Consider the following 17845-nt stretch of genomic DNA (forward strand, 5'->3'; position numbering starts at 1 on the left):
AGTCAGAATTCATTAGATCCAGATTCTTCCTAAGACACAGGATTTGGCGATGCTTAATTTCAGGATTTAACATTCTGGACACCCAACTTGCATTGACCTTACTCACATTTAATTTGTTCATGAAAAATAGATTCAATTTCAATATTCTTGCATTCTAACAGGTATCAAAACAACATATTCCTCTTCAAATTACTGTATGAATTCTAATCTCAATTCACTTTATTTTTATATGGCGCTCTTCACTGACTGCAGACTCAGAGCGCTGTAACAAGTTCACAGTTAAATGCAATTACAAACTTTACAAATTACATAATGAATACCCATAAAGACACAGAAAACAAAGTAGTTCAAAACTGATTTATCATTTATACAGCTTTCTTTCGGCTTTAACGAATAACTAACCAAAGATTGGCTAGCCATAAACAGTTAATGCATAATGTACTGTATTTGAATAACTTATTTAGCTTTCTCTTCAATTTTCAAGGAGTGACTAACAAAGATATCAACCAAGTATAAAATTTTCAAATTCACTGAAAACATATGCTACATGTACATTTTTTTTTAACTTAATTAGCTATAATGTTAAAAATCATTAATAGTTCCCAAAATGACCATGTACTACCTATATACATCTTAGCTTGTTTTATTTGTTATTGTGTATACAAACACTCAAACACAATGTAAAACATTTTTCAGGCAAATGAATTAGTCTGATCAACTGGTAATTACATTAATGAGAATAGCAGGCTAGACATGAAGCAGACAAGAATAACAGAAAAGCTTTTATTGCTGCAAAAGGTTCAAATAAAAAAATCATGAATATAAACAAAGCATACCCACACAGAGAACATCAACATTTATTGCTTATTTGAATACTGTTTTGAAAGCCCAAGCATTCTGAATACAAGAGAATTATACAATATTTCACAAAGGCAGTGAACACTTACACTCTACAAAATCTATTTTAATTTTTAAAATTCTAAATATCAAAAACTACAGCTTCTGAAACAAGTAGAAACTTAGAAGCCAAAAACTGTGATAAGTATAACCAAAGAAAATTGGAACATACAAGATGTTTGGAACATTAAAAAATGTTTTGTGCTTTAAGGTGGTTTTAATAAAGGAAAAAACCACCATTGACTGTCAAATATTGTGTCCAAAAGCAGGTAATAAAAATTGTATATGAATATTGGTTGTTTAATGAATTCTGGAAATTTTCCCCAAGAAAAAAAAAAAAATCCTTATATAATTTTACCTTAAATAGATTTCTCTTCGTCTAGTCCATGTGTTAAATTGCACGTATCAGTCTCTTCACAAATATAATACACATTCTCCCAAATATGAGTTAGTAATATTTTAGAAATTTCAAATAAATGGAAATCTGTTTAAAAAAAAAAAAGATTTGCTGCACAACCATACCTTCAAAATACAGATTATTAAAATGTAAACTCTATGGGGAAACTTACTCAAGATAAATAAACCATTTGAAGACTTTGACTATTACAATTATACTTTTTGGAATGTGTTGTTTGCACCTAATTTTCACAATTTTTCTTTACATAGTTCCCTGGTAAAACATTGAGAGCTTTGAATTAATTTCTGCCAATGAAAAATAAATGCAATCTTCTGACAAAATTCTTAAGACTAAAGGGAAAGATGAGATTATATTATTTCACTCTCGACACACTGAAAGTTAGTATTTAAATTATACAAGGAATCTCTTATTGTAACCGTAAGGTGAATCATGGTAAAACATTTGCTAATTGTTAAAGATTTACCACAAAAATGAGAAAATGCAGACAAAAAAAATTGCAGTTAAATGTTGTGACCTTCAAAAATTTTTTTTGAATCTATATCAAGTTTCCAGTTTAAAAATTCTGTATTCTAAATAAAAATCTGTACATAAACCACTGGTCAAAAATAATATAATAAAAAAAATTCAGTGGTCTAACTAACCAGAATGAGCCATTTTTCACAGTTCTAAGGTTGCATAGCTCATTCAGGCTATTTTTCTTTGAAAAGTCTAGAGAACCAATAGCACTGGAAGGATGGTGGCCCTCATTTTATTTTTACAGTGTAGAATGAGAAATACTGCACCATACCATACATACAGTCAGTTATGTTCCACGGGCTCTTGTACATTTTCTGTAGTTTTAGAGCTATTTTCCATTTCAGGTGGACTAACAACTTTTTCAGCAAAAAAAGTTTCTTCCGTTTCTTTTTTTCCACAACATGCTTCACTTCTGCTAATGACTACGTTGTGTACTTCAGTTTGTTTAACTTCAAGATTTAATTCTTCATTTGAACGATATTGTTGTTCTGAGTAGTCCATCTCACTACTATTTTCTGTGGAATCAAGGCTAGCAGAGTTCACACTTTCAGCTTCTTCATTTTCCATCTTATTTGATTCATCTGTCTGTATGTCTTGAGAATCTGAAAACAAACCCGTAAAATTAACAAAAGCACATTCTTGGCTTTAAATACTACGTAAAGTCAGTAGGTTGATTATATAAGCTAGGCATATGATTGTGTTTTTATACCGTGACTCTGCTCAAACGACAAAATGCCCTTGATTAAACATTGTAACCAACATCAAATAGTTTTAGTGTGCATACTAAATATATTATTGATAATATTAATATAATGGGAGATCCTAATATTAAGAGTGTGCAAAAAAGTTTATACTTAATTTAAAATTAAAAATTGCAATTGCAATTGGAAACCAGAAACACTGCTTCATCAGCTCTAGCAATATTCAAACTGTCCTGGAAAAATCAGGAAAACCCAAAATCAAGCTCCTGGCATTCACCAATTCTTAAAAAAAAAAACTTCAGAAGCTTTTGATAACTTTCCATACATTGGCAGCGAACTATATGAGCACTGCAATACCTGTGCCAAAGCATCACTCATGAAGTGTGGCCTTAAGATAGGAACGGAGCTAAAGTAATTTGCATCACTACACACCTGTATGGGTAGCAAGACTTAAGCTACCAACCATTACTGCATTAAAGGAATTTTCCACCCAAAGATAGACATATTTTAATATGTTACTACGTTACTAACGCCATCGAGTTTGTACTGACAGCTGAGGGGGGGGGAAAAAAAAAAAGTAATCTCATGTTTTCATAGAGAAAGATTCTGATAGTACAATAGCCATATATGGCAACCAACACAGGACAACGGCAAGCATTAATAAAACTGTCCACATCCCAAAAACACATTTTTACTAATATATTACCAAAATTAAGCCACTTTTGTAAACAAACTGCATGGGGTAACATCGGAAAATATGGGGGCTCCTTTAACACTCTTGACAGATTCTATTCCTCTGGAACATTCACAGTATCAACTGGGGGGATCACTGCACTAGTTCCAGCATCTTTACCTTGACAAAGATGACTATTACCTTACAGACAAAACTCTGCTGCAACAGCCACTACATCAAAATGCCCAACTCCCATCTCCCCAGAAAAGTACTCAACTTCAAGCTGAGACAAGGTCAGAAAACCTGTATTCACAAGTGGTAGACAGACACTTTACAAGGTTAACGACTGGACTCCTAAGACACCTAAGATCATACATATAATCCTACATATTCTTTATAGACTTAAGAGGCACTCAGCAATAAAGAGACTAATAGTAGGATTAATAAAACTGAATTAAAAAAACTGATACACTTTTAGCAATACTAAAATAAAATGGTTAACACATAGAAATGACTGCATGTATGCACAGTATTATTATAACACAAAAACATCATACCGGTGAAAAGTTTAAAACAACCCAGTTTTCCATTTTTTACTGAAATTTAAGCAGTTAAGTTCAGTGAATAACCTGAAATGGTGAAAATAGTAAAGCAGAACTGTTAGGAGGTTAAAAAAAAAAAAAAAAAAGTTTAGGATTAACAAAAACTGAAAATAATGAAATTTTCAGAGTTATAGCAATGAAAAAAACTATATAAGGCATATTGTTAAATCAAATTGAAACTTATTTTGTATGTGGAAGACTTAAAACTAATTCAAGAGAGTAAACTGACCAAATTCAAATGCTATTGTGACTAACTAGAAATATACAACACTGGTAAAATTGAGCAAATTACAGCAAACTTCAGTTAATTAAATTTACCAAGTAATGGGTATTTTACCTTGTTCAGAACTGTTTTGCTCAACACACTGACTGGTTTTTTGAAATGACGGAATTTCTGAAGTTACATTGACTGAAACAGAATCTGAAGAGCTGGATTCTGATTGAGAATCTGCAATCTCATCCTCTTCATCTTTATCAAACTTTAGCCTTTTAACCTCATGCCCGTCACTCATGGTGTCATCCTCTTCAATGTGTTTATTTTTGACAGAATTACTTGAATCACTTTCTTTGCCTGTCTGTAGCTCACTTTGAAAGATAAAATAATGAATGGTTAGTATACATTTGCAAAATGAACTTTAGTGTACTGCTGAATAAAAAAATGACCCTTATTCACAAAGCACTTCAATGAATATTTAACACCACTTAATGGTGTTACTTGCCTGGTATCGTCTTTGTTCTAACAGCATATATACAGTTCTAAGAAAAGCATTGACATACAGTACAATGACATACAGTACAATTATTAATTAAGTTAAACATAAACAGGCATTTTCATCTATCAAGAGGTCTGTGACAACATGGAAGAATTGTACATTATACCTCTGTTATCTGTCAATCAGTATTTAATGCAAAATTATTATAATTTACATTCATGGCCAGTTATTTGTAAATCACTCATCAAAAGGTTATCACAGAAGTATACATTCCATTCGGCTATAACAGTATAAACCTGATAATAAGGACATGCTATTTTTTTTTTAATAAACACTTTTCAGAAAGGTGGGCCCCGTCTAGTGTAACTTATCTTTAATGTGGAATTGTGTGCTGAGAGGAACCATGCAGGGAGGCGAATGACAGTATGATCTGTAACACAATGAAAGTCAGAGTGTCAAAGAACATTATTTCAAGTTGCTCATTATGCTAGGCCTTAGGGGCACACACAAGGCCTGTAAAGGTAGCAGATTTAGCAGTCTTCCAACTGTATACAAAAAAATAGGGGAAAAAAAAAAAAAAAGAAAATGGCTGAACCCCTTGTACTAGGATTTGCCTGTACTTCATCTGATAAAGGTGTAAATCAGAGGTGACCAGACACCTTTGCCAAGGCTCTTTCTCTAGCAAAATAGTACGAAAATAGACTCCAGGCAGGACAAATGCCTATAATTCAAAGGACAACAACTAGGATGAACAGAACAACTCGCCTATTAGAAGACAATGAGTTTGTAACTGAATAGTGACTTTTATCCAGTCAGAAGAAGGTTCAACTTTTCCTTTTAAAATCACAGCACCCAACAGGGTTTTTAGGGAATGACTGCATGAAGGGTCTTCTCTCGGGATACATTCAATGAAATCCTGGAGGAACTGTGAAAGAACTCGGATTCATCCCTGGGAAACTGCACATTCTCCAACATTACATTCTAAAATCCTTCTCACAGAAGCAAACTCTCCCTGGAGAGCTGGAAGGGCACCTCACTCTTCCCTTTTGTGGACATGACAGTTGAGATCCAGTATAGCAAGTTAAGCACGGAGAACTATCTGCTGAGGAGCAGAAATTACTTCAAGAAGGGAATTTCAACACGTATAGTCTTGGGCTCTAAAGACAGGCTTTTCTCCATGAAGTTAAAGAAAGACAGCAAAAGGCGAGCAGTGAAGGCAAAGCATATCAAGGACAAGAGATCTTGAAGCAAAGAAAGAAGAAGACATTGCAGTGCATGAAAAATACCCTGCTTGAACCTGGATCAAGAACTAAGCAATGACTCCACAAAACAGACATTATCCATAAAGACATGGTATTGTAAAATTAATTATCTGTGCCAAGATAAATTAGAACTCTAAATAACCAACAAACGTGTATATATTTTTGTCTGTCTGCATCCATTCTTATGTTTCTATAATTGTGTTTATTAATAAATTGTATTATTCTGATCCTTAAACTAAGTGTGCCTCAGTTAGCTTGATACAGTGGCATGCAAAGTTTGGGCACCCTTGTTTAAAATGTCCGTTACTGCGAAGAGTTAAGTAAGCAGAAGATGAACCAATCACCAAAACACAAAGTTTTTCTTGGTCTTCCAGACCTCATATCTTGACCTCCATCGTTCCCGTTAACTGCCATTACTTAATAAAATTATGGACTGAGGAAACGGCTACAAGAAAATACCAAAGCATTTTTTAGGTATCTTTCTACTACTTTGTGAACAAACTTTTTATTTTTACGAGTGCTAGGCTGCTACTTAGAGGGGCCCATAGCTGCTGATTGTTGGGGACAAGGTTTGAGGAGTCTGAGAATTTATACAGCTTTGCACTTTGCATCACCTGGGGTTTCCCCAATGATGACTATAAACAAGCCATAGCCCTAACAAGCTAATTTAGGTCTGAGACCTTGGTAAAGTTATCAGAGACATCAAGTATCTTGAGTTCCTCCAACTTTTCCATGGCATTCCTTTTCTTTTTTCACAGAACAACTGTACAAAACAAATACACTTTCAACATTTTACTCATCTTTAACTTTATGCCTTTTTGTGATCACTTCATTTTCTGCTCAGTTAACTATTCTCAGAAACAGATATTGTAGTTAAGCAAGGGTGCCCAAACCTTTGCATGTCACTGTAACCGCAAGTCTCAAGGCTGGAGAACTGCTTTCTACACCAGAGAAATGTACAGTAAATACAGTAAGAGCCTTACTGAAGTATCTAATTACCAGATATGATTTGATTAATTAACCAACTTAAAATTCACTGAATTCTGTCCCCGTGTGCCAATGCAAACTGCAGTCTGGCTTTTTTTTTTTTTTTTTATATAAACATAGCAGCTTTGGAGCAGTGGCTTAGTCCTATATTGAATAACCTGAAAGGCTGCTCAGTAAGGAAGAATTTTATTGTCTACCTGATTTCTACAGCACCTTCACAAAGGCCTTTTGGTTGTTCTGGGATTGATTCACACTTTTTGTTCCAAGCTGCATTCTTCGCTAGGAGACAGAATGCGCCTCCTTCCTGAGAGGTATGAGGAGTACATAGTTCCATGGTGCTTATACTTGCGTATTATTGTTTGTACAGATGTGATCCACTGGACTTGTGATATAGTCAGAACGTGAAATAATCTATCTTTGAACATTTTTGGGGAAAAAAAAAATTACTTTTGTCCTGCACAACTTATAAATTTGGTATATTTTTATGACATCTAAGTATAAAATCTGTGGAAGGGCTATAAAGTGAGAGTTTTAAAGAATTCACCCTAAGTGCACATAAACATATGACTTCAATAGTATGAAACTAGGTATTGTGTGCCTGCTAGTATGGTTAATTAGTCCACAGAGTGGCACTGTGCGGAGTTTATCAATTGCATATTTCTGGCATTCATTCTTCAATTGTACAGGTGACATCTGCGATTTTTTTCTCCAATCCAAAAGGGCAGACAGATATTGGAGAACAATAGCATTTTTCAACCTTGATAGACTTGTTCATAAAGAGTTTTCTCCCTGTGGATAGACTGTTAATCAGAAAAATTACACTGAACTGCTATGGCCTTTATGGGAAAGCATCGGGGGTTTGGGGGAACTGTCTAGAGAATTGAAACACCTAAAACTGCATTTCGTACCATGACCTGCACACACAGCATTATCAGGCACATGGTTTTTGATCAAAAACAATGTGGTTGTTGCTTTTTCATGGGCAGGTGTGGGCAAGTCCGTCGTTATGTCATTATCAATTAAGCAGATAAAAGGCCTGGAGTTGATTTGAGGTGTGGTGCTTGCATGTGGAAGATTTTGCTGTGAACAGACAACATGCAGTCAAAGGAGCTCTCCATGCAGGTGAAAGAAGCCATCCTTAAGCTGCAAAAACAGAAAAAACCCATCCGAGAAATTGCTACAATATTACAAGTGGCAAAATCTACAGTTTGGTACATCCTGGGGAAAAAAGCAAGCACTGGTGAACTCAGCAACGCAAAAAGGAAGACAACAGTGGTGGATGATCGCAGAATCATTTCCATGGTGAAGAGAAACCCCTTTGAAACAGCCAACCAAGTGAACAACACTCTCCAGGGGGTAGGCGTATCGATATCCAAGTCTACCATAAAAAGAAGACTGCATGAAAGTAAATACAGAGGGTGCACTGCAAGGTGCAAGCCACTCATAAGCCTCAAGAATAGAAAGGCTAGATTAGACTTTGCTAAAGAATATCTAAAAAATGCCAGAACAGTTCTGGAAAAACAGACATTCTTTGGACAGATGAAACCAAGATCAACCTCTACCAGAATGACGGCAAGAAAAAAAGTATGGAGAAGGCGTGGAACAGCTCATTATCCAAAGCATACCACATCATCTGTAAAACATGGTGGAGGCAGTGTGATGGCTTAGGCATGCATGGCTGCCAGTGGCACTGGGACACTAGTGTTTATTGATGATATGACACAGGACAGAAGCAGCCGAATTAATTCTGAGGTGTTCAGAGACATACTGTCTGCTCAAATCCAGCTAAATGCAGTCAAATTGATTGGGCGGCATTTCATGATACAGTTGGACAATGACCCAAAACATACAGCCAAAGCAACCCAGGAGTTTATTAAAGCAAAGAAGTGGAAAATTCTTGAATGGCCAAGTCAGTCACCTGATCTTAACCCAACTGAGCATGCATTTCACTTGTTGAAGACTAAACTTCAGACAGAAAGGCCCACAAACAAACAGCAACTGAAAGCCGCTGCAGTAAAGGCCTGGCAGAGCATTAAAAAGGAGGAAACCCAGCATCTGGTGATGTCCATGAGTTCAAGACTTGAACATTTTATTTTCAGTTATTTAATTTGTCCAATTACTTTTGAGCCCCTGAAATTAAGGGATTGTGTTTAAAAAAATGCTTTAGTTGCCTCACATTTTTATGCAATCGTTTTGTTCACCCAACTGAATTAAAGCTGAAAGTCTGCACTTCAACTGCATCTGAGTTGTTTCATTTAAAATTCATTGTGGTAATGTACAGAACCAAAATTAGAAAAAAGTTGTCTCTGTCCAAATATTTATGGACCTAACTGTATACCAACTTTATTAAAGCAAATCACCATTCTACACTTTATAAAATGGCACTGAAGACAAAAGACATTAATTACACCCTTATAACAGTTTGCTTGTGCTGCTACAAAAATGGGTCAGATTAAGCCATCACTCTTATTGGTACTCATTGACCGTTACTGAAAGAAATGTCCTGGAACATACCTAATCTATTAAAAAAAAAAGGGGGTGCAACACTATTTGCTATTTTATCTTGACAGGAGGACACCTGCTGCATATTCGATGATGGGAAAGTACCAGAGAATGTAACATGCTGTGATAGTTTAGGACACTATTTGCTGATGTAGCAGCTATATTACAAACTTCAGTTATAAAGAGTAACAGATCACTGTATTCTGGGTTTCCACTCCCTGCAGATTACTTTTAAATCTTTGCCCACTGCAACCTGCAGCAGCAGAATAGGACTGCATAGCTACTTTTCTGATACAGAGAAGGGTCTTTTACTTATGTCAGAGCTAGGAACCAAAACAGAAAATCCATGAACTACTTGTATATTTACAAAAATGGTTGTCCATACTATCATCGACATTCTACAGTATATAATATGCTAAAATGATGTCACACAATATGTTGAGGATTTTGGTATCACTGGTCCATCACTATAGCTAACTAAACATTTTTGTAACCATGACTGACCTGGAACAGCTACTGTATATTCATTAGCTTTAACAAAGCAGAAGAATGTTGTATTCTCAATTTGCTTTTTGGTTGTAATGGATGCTGCTCAATGCATGCTATACTTAATAGATTCAAATATGCTATCCTACTCCTCTTATCCCAGATTTAGAAAGAGAAGCAAGCGGCAGAGTTTTACTGTTATGGATTACTGGTATACACCTACTGGGACAGACATTGCACAAAGATACACTGCAAGACTACTGCAAGTTCTAGTTTGATCATAATTAAAAAATAAAAAGTAACAATTGTATATAGTTAGGGACTATTCTGATTCAGTTTAAGAAACTTAAGTTAAAGGTTTACTACTAATACATTAATTTTTTTTAGTGTACTTTATCTGTAGAAAAACTTTCCTATCACTTTCACATTTTATTCCGTTAGAATACTTTTGCAATAAGATGCAAACCTAAAAACGGTAAAATAATCAAATTACATACACTATCCTATGCATGTGTGTCAAATTCACGGCAGATCTGGCCTATGGACCCTTTTTAATGCTGCTCAGGTCATACATAATCAAAACACGTTATATACAAGCCATTATGGTGTTATCAAAATACCCCCTTTATTATTCGTTTCATAAATTTATTGAATCTTTATAGAATTTAGGAATTAAAATGCACTGTTACTGTCTGATCACATTTATTTGTGCAGCACAGCAGGCAGTTAGGCAGGCAGGAAGAAAGCTACACATCAGGTCTAGTTACTCTTCTGTGGTACAGTAATCCCTCGCTATATCGCGCTTAGACTTTCGCGGCTTCACTCTATTGCGGATTTTATATGTAAGCATATTTAAATATATATCACAGATTTTTTGCTGGTTCGCGGATTTCTTGCGGACAATGGGTCTTTTAATTTCTGGTACAGGCTTCCTCAGTTGGTTTGTCCAGTTGATTTCATACAAGGGACGGTATTGGCAGATGGCTGAGAAGCTAACCAACCAGAGCACGTATTACCTATTAAATAAACCTCCTCAAATATATTGTGAGCACGGGGGCTGTTCGCACCCCTAGAGGACACGGCCGCTCCTCAAAAAACGCTGAAAGATTACCTTCACAGTGCTCCCTTCTTTGCAGGGCTTACATGTGGCTGCTTTGCAAGCAATATGCTTCCCGTATGGTGCTTCGCATACTTAAAAGATCAAACAGCAGGTATTGATTTTTGATTGTTTGCGTTCCTCTCTCTCTCGCTCGGACGGACGGACGGAGGGGGTGTGAGCAGAGGGGCTGTTCGCATACTGGCCTAGAGGATACGGACGCTCCTCTAAAAAATGCTGAAAAATGCTTGCTCCTTTCCTCGCAGCTACTTTGTCCGGCGGTGCTTCGCATACTTAAAAGCTAAATAGCCCTATTAATTTTTGACTGTTTGCTTTTCTCTCTCTCTCTCTGACGCGCACTCCTTTGAAGAGGAAGATATGTTTGCATTCTTTTAATTGTGAGACGGAACTGTCATCTCTGTCTTGTCATGGAGCACAGTTTAAACTTTTGAAAAAGAGACAAATGTTTGTTTGCAGTGTCTGAATAACGTTCCTGTCTCTCTACAACCTCCTGTGTTTCTGTGCAAATCTGTGACCCAAGCATGACAATATAAAAATAACCATATAAACATATGGTTTCTACTTCGCGGATTTTCACCTTTCGCGGTGGGGGGGGGGGGGTCTGGAACGCAACCCCCGCGATGGAGGAGGGATTACTGTACTTGCAGGTCAGTACTGTCCGATTTAAAAAAAAAAAAAGATTTCAGGCTTTCAGACTTGTACGTCTTCGCTTTGTTGATTTCAAATGTATTCACAATACTAAACTTATTTTTGACTGTAAAAATCTGTCAGCCTGAAGCAATTTAGAAATACAAAGTTATTGCTCTGCCACTGTTTGCTTGGACATACTCAATGTTTAGAAAAGATCTTAACTCATTTTATAAAAAGTGTAACATGAAACATCAGCAGGCATTGGAAAATAAAAAACAAAACAAGGAGAGAACGAACAGCACATAGAGAAAAGTTTTTTCCATTTTTCAACTGGGAGTATCCGGTAAGTTATTTTTAACACTAGAATTACCACAGCCTACGAAAAACCTCGTATATCCGGCCCACCTTAAATCGCTTCTTAAAACCTTTCTCACCTCTCCGCCAGCGTCTTTTGTCATCTAAATGTACTGATAAAGACAAGCTGCCAGCAGCTGGCTATTCCATCCCCCCAACGACTTAGAACGTAAACAGGCTTTTCCCAGCTCTTGCCTTGATTGATTATCTGGGAGTGAAGTGGAGTTTTAGAGTAGAAATAATAAGATTGTTATTTGAAACACACGCATTTCATATGTGTTGCATTTCTACAGTAATCTGTGTAAACACATTGTTAAAACAGAAACGTGTTATATATTCTAGTAGCAATTGACAAAATGTAGGCATAAACTATATAATGTATGAAGCCTGAAGTCCAAATATCAAAGACACACTTTCACAAAAGATACAAAAAAAAGCCACCGCCAAAAAAACCCGCCTTAGTGTGAGACATTGATATGAATTAACAATCACTGCTTCCGTGGCGTAACAGTATCAGTCGCTGACTACGCATCAGAAGCTCATGAGTTCAATCCTGCACAACTCCCATTTAAGAAGTGTTCTTATTTTCACTATTTTAGAATAAAAAGATACATTTGATTTCAGTCTGTAACAGCTGGTGTAATTTATGATATTTGTAAAGGTTAGCTTTATTTTTTTTAAATTCACTTTTCATTGTCTCAGTCGCGTTCAGGATCCATCCCTACCGCTCCCAACCTGACACTGCGTTTTTTACATAAAGACGCGCTATAGTTCTGCAGTGTATCACGATACATACGACCGCGTGTTTTTTTCCCCCCAGTATTGCCAGTCCCCACGTGTTGCTGTATGCTGTTTCTTTTGTACTCCAGGACATGCAGAGGAAAGCATAGTAAAGAGCAGTAACTTCAGCGCTATATGCAATCATCAGACACTCCCCATCTGACACTGCTGTTTTCACATAAAGACGCGCCAAAGCTCTGCAGTGTACTTGTGACTGCATTGTCGTACCAATGCTTGCGAACTGAAGTATCTGCATGCACTTTTCGTGGCATTACATGCGTATTTTTTGAGCATGCCCATGTAGCTCAAACAAAGGAACATATGTTGTTGTAAAAGTATAACAAAACAAGTGCACTTTTATTCAAGACTATAACCGAAGAAAAAAGAAAGCAAGTTACAGTAGGCGGTTGATATGACAGCTTGCGTGGTGGAATGCTAAGAACTGCTGATTTCCATTCTGTGCTATATAACTGTTAACATTTGAATCTGATGATTGCATATAGCGCTGTCTGATTTAGTGTGCGCAAGAACATGCAGGTGGCCAGTTGCTGAGTGCTACAACGCACATTTTAAAAAAGAAAGAGACAAATATATGTGACGTTTTGAAGAAATCATTTTATGACGCGAATAGTACCAATCAGAAAACATCGTCGAAGTAATGCAATATTATTTGAAAACGAACAGCGTCAGGTTGGGTGTGAAGTTATACTGGCGCTGTTTGAGTCAGATCAGAAGCTGAATAAGCTGAAAAAGTTCCTGTTCTGACTCTAAAGTAAAAAAGCATGAATCAACAGAAATAACCGCGATTGACATTTTAAAGTTAACGATTTACAGTGCATGCCAATTTATAAATTCAATGTCCGTTTGAGGAAAAAAAAATCACTTTCTTCAAAGCTGGGAATCGAACTCGCGTCTCTGTGGCACAGTAAGGCAGTGGTGCTCCAAGTCAGCAAACCGTCCTTATAACTTATTTTTTTCAAGATCCATAACACACAGACAGACAGAGCACTGCGTAATACAGAGACAGACAGGCAGAGATATACAAATAAACAGGGAAGGCACATGTACTGAAAGAAAAAAAAAAATCAACATGTGCGCTGTTTCTGCAGCACTGAATGAGCTCACCTGGTCTAACATCACCCCTCCCCCCGATCTGACTCTCTAAGTAACAGCGCAAGTACAGACACAAATCAAGTGCATGTGTGTACTGTATAATATTAACAAAAAGAGCAGCTTACTACTGAAAACGGCAAATATAGGAGTGAGTGGGGATCGAACCAGTACTCTTGATTACACTTGGTTTGCGTCTGTACTTGAGCTGTTACTTAGAGAGCCAGATCGGGGGAGGGGTGACGTTAGAGCGGGTGAGCTCATTCAGTGCTACAGAAACAACGCGCATGTTGATTTTTTTTTTCTTTCAGTACATGTGCCTTCCCTGTTTGTTTGTATATATCTCTGCCTGTCTGTCTCTGTATTACGCAGTGCTCTCTGTCTGTCTGTGTTTTATGGATCTTGAAAAAAATAAGTTATAAGGACAGTTGTTCATGTTAATTGCAGTCTCAATTGTTAAAAAAATATTTTAAAAAGGAGCATCCCACATGAAAATATAACGATCTCATTAACTGACAGTGAATACCAATTTACAAATTTTATGTCCGTTTGAGGTTAAAAACAAAAAAAAGAAGTAACACTTTATCCCCAGCGGGGAATTGAACTCATGTTTGTGAGGCAGAGAAAAGCTACTCGCTCTGAGAGGCAAATCTTAGCGTGCTACGCCACAGAAACTGTTACACAGTGTGTGAAGCTTTTGTGGAAGTGTTTATTTGATCTTAGGAACTCGGGCTTTACACATTCTACATTTTGTAACATTTATTACTAAAATATGAAAAAGTTTGTTTTAGCAATGTGTTTACACAGATTACTGTAGAAACGGAACACGCATGAAATGCATGTATTCCAAATAGCGATCTATTATTTCTATTCTAAAACTCCAGCAGTTCAGTCACTCCCAGATAATCAAACAAGCCATGAGCTGGAAAAACTTAGTGAACGTTCTGCGACGGTGGGGGACGGAATAGCCGGCTGCTCGCTGCTCCTCCAAATCGGCACATATAGAAGACAAAAGAGAGGTGAGAACGGTTTTAAGGTGGGCCGGATCTACGAGTTTTTTCGTAGACTCTGGTAATTCTAGTGTTAAAAGCACATACAGAAACAAAAGCTGTGTCAATTACTTGTAGTAGCAGTGACATAAAAACATGACACAGCCTATTCATCCATCCATCCATTTTCCAACCCGCTGAATCCTAACTACAGGGTCACGGGGGTCTGCTGGAGCCAATCCCAGCCAACACAGGGCACAAGGCAGGAACCAATCCTGGGCAGGGTGCCAACCCACCGCAGACAGCCTATTCATGTTAACCTATAATCATTATCAAAATGCATCTTGTGAATGGGAGTGCACTTAAAGTCAAAAATTACTTTGGTTTCACTACAACTCCCCAGCATTTAATAAGTGCAGCAATCCTAATGATCAAACGCTATACTCTTCAAATATATATGGCTTTGTGCAAAAATTATTCATGTGTATCACATAAATAAGGTAATATCGGTAAAAACTGTAGTACAATTGTTACAAATTTAAACAAATAGGTTTACACAGTGTTTCAGCTGCCAATATCTATTACTTGTTTCAATATGTAAGAATATTTTATCTATAATTGTTGTATTTCCATAGAATCATAATGTGGACTTAAAACAGAATGTCTAATGTATATAATACAAGATTAAAATGTAGAATCCATTTATTACCTTAAAGTTTTGATCAACCTCATTTTTTAACCTACATTCCTTATATTCCGAAAGTAAAACAAACATTCTAACACTAAATGCTTCACAATTTTAATGTCTCTACAAATAAAAGACCACTTATAAATTGTCTAATCAATATTTTATATTTAATTAAAAGTAAATGTCTAACCCAATGTAAGCAGCTTACCCAAATTCTTGTCTTTAATTGATATGATTCAATATAATGGTAATACTGCAGTGATGACAGATTTTTTAGGTGTTCACTGCATTCATTTTAAAGATGTTAACAGTACACAGGTGTGTGATTCTGACTTTATGGTTCCATGACTGGAATTCCAGGCAATTAAAATTAGGGTAAATTTTTTTTGCAGTAGTTCTCAAACTCAGTCCTTGCAACTCAATGTGGCTGTTTTTGCCCCATCAGTTTCACAACACTGAATGCTAAAAGGCTGCAACCACTTCAGTGTTTAACCCAGTAACATGCTCATTAGTAGATAGAGAATAACTGTAAAAACAATGCTAAAGAATACTAACATGTAACATACATAAATAATAGATACATTGTAATTTAAAAAAATACTCAACTCAGTTTATTTCTATATTAAGCCCAAAATAAAGCAAACCAGGAAATGAGAGCTTGCTTCATTAGGCTAGGAATCCAATTAAAAACATAACTTGGCTGGAACAACAACCGGCAACCAATACTTGAGCATTACATTTGAAATCTGAAGTAGCATTGTTAGGTCATAGTGTTGTTTTCTCAAGCCTATTAAAATCATCCCTAGATTTTTGGTAAAATATGGGCCTACTACAGTCTATGCACAGAGCTCCATCATCTTAAATCTGCCACTGATTCCAGCCCATGTAGGATATACAGTCATAAGAAAAACTTTGGGAACCCCTCTAAATTCTTTGGATTTTTGTGTTATCATTGGCTGAGCTTTCAAAGCAGCAACTTCCTTTTAATATATGACATGTCTTATGGAAACAAGTAGTACGAGGGTTGTCTGGGTTCTGCGCGGAATCACTCGAAATAAGTAGCCAAGGATTTCTTTTTTCTATTTTTCTCATGTACTTCGATCCTTTTTAAACTTTTTCCAAGTATTCACCGCCAACATCAATGCACTTTTGGGCTTTTCTGACCCACGCCACAAAACACTCGCGAAAGGCTGTCTTTGGGAGGTTGTCCAGCTGTTCTTTGACAGCTGCAATCAGTTCCTCTCGAGTTTCAAAGTTGTGGCCTCGCAGGGGTTCTGTCACCTTTGGGAAGAGCCAAAAGTCACATGGTGCAAGATCAGGCGAGTAGGGTGGCAGGTTCAAAACGTTAACACCACTGTCTTCAATGAAATGCTTCGTCGCATTAGCCGTGTGGGCTGGCGCATTGTCATGATGCAAAAAGTGCCTTCGCAAGGTCTTGGACCAGCCTCTAGCCATCGCAGAAAAAACGTCAGGCGGGCACTGAGTGGTGTACCACTCAGAGGTGACAGTTGTCCCCTCCATCAGCGGAATTGACGCGACAATGCCATCGATGTTGAAAAAGATGGCAAACATGGTGCGTTCCACCGAGCAGATTAAACCATCAGAAAAGTCGTAAAAAATCATCACTCGAAAGTCACGCACGCACGGAGTTGGGAGCTTCGCCGCTAGCGCCGGCTGTGCACTCTCAGTTCGTTTGCTTCTCGTGTTCATTCTGAAGGAAGAGAGGGAGAAAAACATCTGAACAAAAACATGCAACCACTTGAAAAATCCCTCTACACAGCAGAACAGGTTTCGACAGGCTGACACTCGACAAACAATAAAATTCCGCGCGGAACCCAGACAACCCTCGTATTTCAGCAGTGACATCAAGTTTATTGGATTAACAGAAAATATGCAATATGCATCATAACAAAATTAGACAGGTGCATAAATTTCAGCACCCCAATAGAGATATTACATCAATAGTTAGCTGAGCCTCCTTTTGCAAATATAACAGCCTCTAGACGCCTCCTACAGCCTTTGATGAGTGTCTGGATTCTGGATGGAGGTATTTTTGAGCATTCTTCCGTACAAAATCTCTCCAGTTCAGTTAAATTTGATGGCTGCCAAGCATAGACAGCCTGCTTCAAATCCTCCCATAGATTTTCGATGATATTCGAGTCAGGGGACTGTGACGGCCATTCCAGAACATTGTACTTTTTCCTCTGCATGAACGCCTTTGTAGATTTCTAAGTGTGTTTTTGTCTTGTTGGAATATCCAACCCCTGCGTAACTTCAACTTTGTGACAAGATGCTTGAACATTATCCTGAAGAATTTGTTGATATTGGGTTGAAATTCATCTGACCCTCAACTTTAACAAGGGCCCCAGTCCCTGAACTAGCCACACAGCATGATGGAACCTCCACCAAATTTGACAGTA

At 37.1% G+C, this 17845-nt stretch overlaps 1 protein-coding gene across 2 annotated transcripts in view; it reads right to left on the minus strand.

The window, feature by feature from the left end:
• Nucleotides 1-769: 769 nt before the first annotated feature.
• LOC114669215 (serine/threonine-protein phosphatase 4 regulatory subunit 2-like) overlaps nt 770-17845 on the minus strand; it is a 101328-nt gene continuing 84252 nt past the window's right edge. The window contains exons 8-9 of one of the 2 annotated variants that reach the window (XM_028825407.2): nt 4145-4392; nt 770-2433 (exon numbers count right to left, since the gene is read on the minus strand). In XM_028825407.2, the coding sequence (XP_028681240.1) occupies nt 2114-2433; nt 4145-4392 (568 nt within the window). In that variant the 3' untranslated portion in view covers nt 770-2113. The other variant, XM_051921508.1, reaches the window with a different exon arrangement.

This window comes from Erpetoichthys calabaricus, chromosome 18 (assembly GCF_900747795.2).
Source record: "Erpetoichthys calabaricus chromosome 18, fErpCal1.3, whole genome shotgun sequence".
Lineage (NCBI taxonomy): Eukaryota > Metazoa > Chordata > Cladistia > Polypteriformes > Polypteridae > Erpetoichthys > Erpetoichthys calabaricus.